The 3,039-nt window shown below is 61.5% G+C and overlaps 1 protein-coding gene across 1 annotated transcript in view; it reads left to right on the forward strand.

Moving 5' to 3' along the window:
* DOCK8 (dedicator of cytokinesis 8) overlaps positions 1–3,039 on the forward strand; it is a 115,069-nt gene that overhangs the window by 73,068 nt on the left and 38,962 nt on the right. Inside the window, exons 25-26 of the mRNA XM_045289365.1 lie at positions 362–517; positions 1,104–1,243. Of these exons, the coding sequence (XP_045145300.1) occupies positions 362–517; positions 1,104–1,243 (296 nt within the window). The remainder of the gene's footprint in view (positions 1–361; positions 518–1,103; positions 1,244–3,039) is intronic.

Here is a 3,039-nt window from a genome sequence, read left to right on the forward strand (position 1 = left end):
CTGTCGATTGTGCAGATGCCGATAGCCGCAGAGAGACAGGGGTGCGATCTATGGGCCTCCTGGTTGGCAGCCAAGTGTTGGGCCCCTGTGCCTCCACGGCTTCTAGAGCCTTCCTGCTTCGGGTAAAACGAGGTCCACACCCCACACACACCCCATGTCCGTTCTGAACGAGCCCTTGCCACGGCCTGCAGGGGAGAGGATGGGAGGGACAGGCAGGACTCTCGTCTGGGGTCTGAAAGCCTCGGGACAGGCAGAGATGGACGCCTGCAGGGCCCTTGCCCTGCACTGCCGGTCGGCTGCACCGTCCCTGTAACTTTAAGGTTAACCACCCCTTGTTTCCACCTCCCGTTGGCCTTCCCAGCTCTCCGCCAAGCTAAGCACCCTTCCGATGCTCATCTCCATGCGGCTGGAGTTCCTGAGAGTCCTCTGTAGCCACGAGCACTACCTCAACCTGAACCTCTTCTTCGTGGACCCCGACACAGGGCCCCCGTCGCCCTGCCCCTCCATATCTTCCCAGGTAAGCCGCCAGCAGGAGACCCGGGTCACATCGTGAGGAGCAGTGACCAGCCCGTGGGCGCGCCCAGTGGAACGAGTGCATCTGTCTGGGAAGAAGTACGGCCAGGATGCTCCTTAACAGGGGCGGCGAGAAAGCATCGGAAAGGATCTTTGGATCGGTCATGAGGGGTTGGGAGAGGGTGGACCTGTCCCTGGGGAGGTCAGTGGGCTGGGTACGGGAGAGAGCGGGTCAGCGAGACAAAAGATGGTGGAGGAGAGGCCCAGACACACAGACAGCAGCCGTTCTCCTGGTGAACACACGGAATCCCCTCTGAGCCCCGCCAGCAGAACCCGGTGATGGCCGAGAGAGCAAAATAAAGAGGGCGGGAGTGGCCGAGACCGGGATACAGCCCCGAAGGTCCCGTCCAGACCCCACCTCTGACTTGGGGTGAGGAGGAGAACCTTCCTCAGCCTGGCTTCTCTAGCTCCGCCCCCTCTCCCCTCCCGTGCACCTGACAGTGCACAGAGGGCCCCAGCAGCAGCCCCAGCTGCCCTGTCACCATCACCTGTCCGGCCCTCAGGACACCTCCCCTGCCTTGTCCCTGCAGAACTCCAGCTCGGGCTCCAGCCTCCCAGAGCACAAGGTGGCCAGCATGTTCGACCTGACCCCCGAGTACCGGCAGCAGCACTTTCTGACCGACCTGCTCTTCACGGAACTCGCCGCCGCGCTGGACGCTGACGGGGAAGAGTATGTCCCCGCCTCCCACACAGACTTGCCCTTCCTCGGCGGGCAGGGAGCCCTGATCAGCGTTAGGCTGCCCAACTGCCAGCTCGGCAGTCCGGAGCCACCAGCCGCTCCGAGGGAGAGCGAGGAGGCCGTCTCCTCCTGCAAAGGCTCACACACAGGCGCAATCACAGTGCGGTGGCAGGCCTGGCACGTTTCGCTCCGGTGTGCTTGGGCTCGCCATAGGTCAGAACCGAGTCGATGGCCCTGACAGCAGCAGCACTGCTGTGCAGAGAGGGACAGTCTCGCACCCTCACAGGGCAGGTCTACTCTGTCCCTCGGGGTCCCTTTGGGTCAGGACCAGCGCCGCGGCAGGGAGCTCGTATTCAGACTTTCCGCCGTGCGGCCCAGACTGAGGGGAATCCCGCCTCTGCCTCTGCTCCAGAGGGGTGCAGTACCTGCGTTTGGACAAACTGGTCCCAACTTAGAAAGGGTGGGGCTGGGTGGGGTGGGGGGACCCCATGATGACAGACACCCTCCCTCCGTTCCTTCCTGATGGGGCCAGAATTCCCCGACTCTCCCAGGGATGCTTTGCTCCGTCACCTCCCCTGTTAGTGTTAAGATCCATCTAGTCGGCCCTGACCCATAACGACCATCAGCACCACAGAAGGAAACACTGCCCGGCCCCGCGCCGTCCGCACACTTGTTCCCGTGCCTGAGCCCATTGCTGCGGCCACTGTATCCGTCCATCTCCTTGAGGGCCACCTCCTGCCCATTGCCCTCCACCGTAGCAGTGGTCACCGCCCGGGAAACCCAGGCCGTCCCCCCTGTCCTATCCGGTCACTGAGTCGGCTTCGACGCGATGGCACGGAGTTTGGTTTGGGGGTTGAGGGTCTGAGCCTGTGTCTGACGTCACTTCTCTTCCTGGTTCAGGAACTCAGGGGTAGAGAGCCTCAGGTGGGAAAGTCATCTGGGCTGGGCACCTGTGGTTTTCCAGCAAAGCTCACAGGTCCACCCTACACGCCTCAAGGACCCGGAGACCTGGGCTCTGAGGCCCCTTCCAGGACCCCACTCTCCTCCACCCCACTGTCGCCCTGGCTGGGGAGCTCAGCCTCATCACCCCTGCATTCTGTCTTCCGCTGCCCGAGCTGGGTCTGGGATAAGGGACGCTCCTGGTAGAACCGAGGAACCCCCATGACAAAGTGGGTGATGTGCTGGGCTGCTACCCACAAAGTCAGCAGTTTGGACCCACCAGCCGCTCTGCAAAAAAAAAGGATGAGACTTTCTGTCCCCCTAAAGAGCTACAGCCTGGGAAACCCAAAGGGGCAGTTCCACTCTGTCCTGTGGGGTGGCTGCACATCGGAATCAATGCCACGGCAGGGCGGTTGGCTTAATGGAAGAATTATTGTAGCTAATGAAATTCGGTCTAATTGGAAGTTCTCTTAAAATTAGAAACAAGCAAACCTACTCCCCTTGGGCCAGTTCCAACTCATAATGACCCTACACGGGGTTCCAGAGGTGTCAGAGGCCAATCAGCCTCGTCTTTCTCCCGCAGAACAGCTGGTGGGTTTGAATCTCCAGCCCTGCAGTTAGCAGTGCTTACTGACAGCACCCCACCTTCTCTCGGAGCCCCGCTAACCTAGTGAGGGAGGGGAGCAGGGCGGCCGAGTGCGAGGCCAGCCGGCAAACACCAGCGAGTCAGTCAAATGGTGATTCTCAGGGTCCCCTGGGGGCTTTGCCACACCTGTAGTGCCAAAGGGCAGGTGTGTCCCTGTGTCTGCGAGGCCACTGCGCGGGAGCTGATGGGATTTCCCTCAGAA

The sequence above is a fragment of the Echinops telfairi genome, unplaced genomic scaffold, assembly GCF_000313985.2.
Source record: "Echinops telfairi isolate 266 unplaced genomic scaffold, ASM31398v2 ScPeMD7_25;HRSCAF=90, whole genome shotgun sequence".
NCBI classification, from domain to species: domain Eukaryota; kingdom Metazoa; phylum Chordata; class Mammalia; order Afrosoricida; family Tenrecidae; genus Echinops; species Echinops telfairi.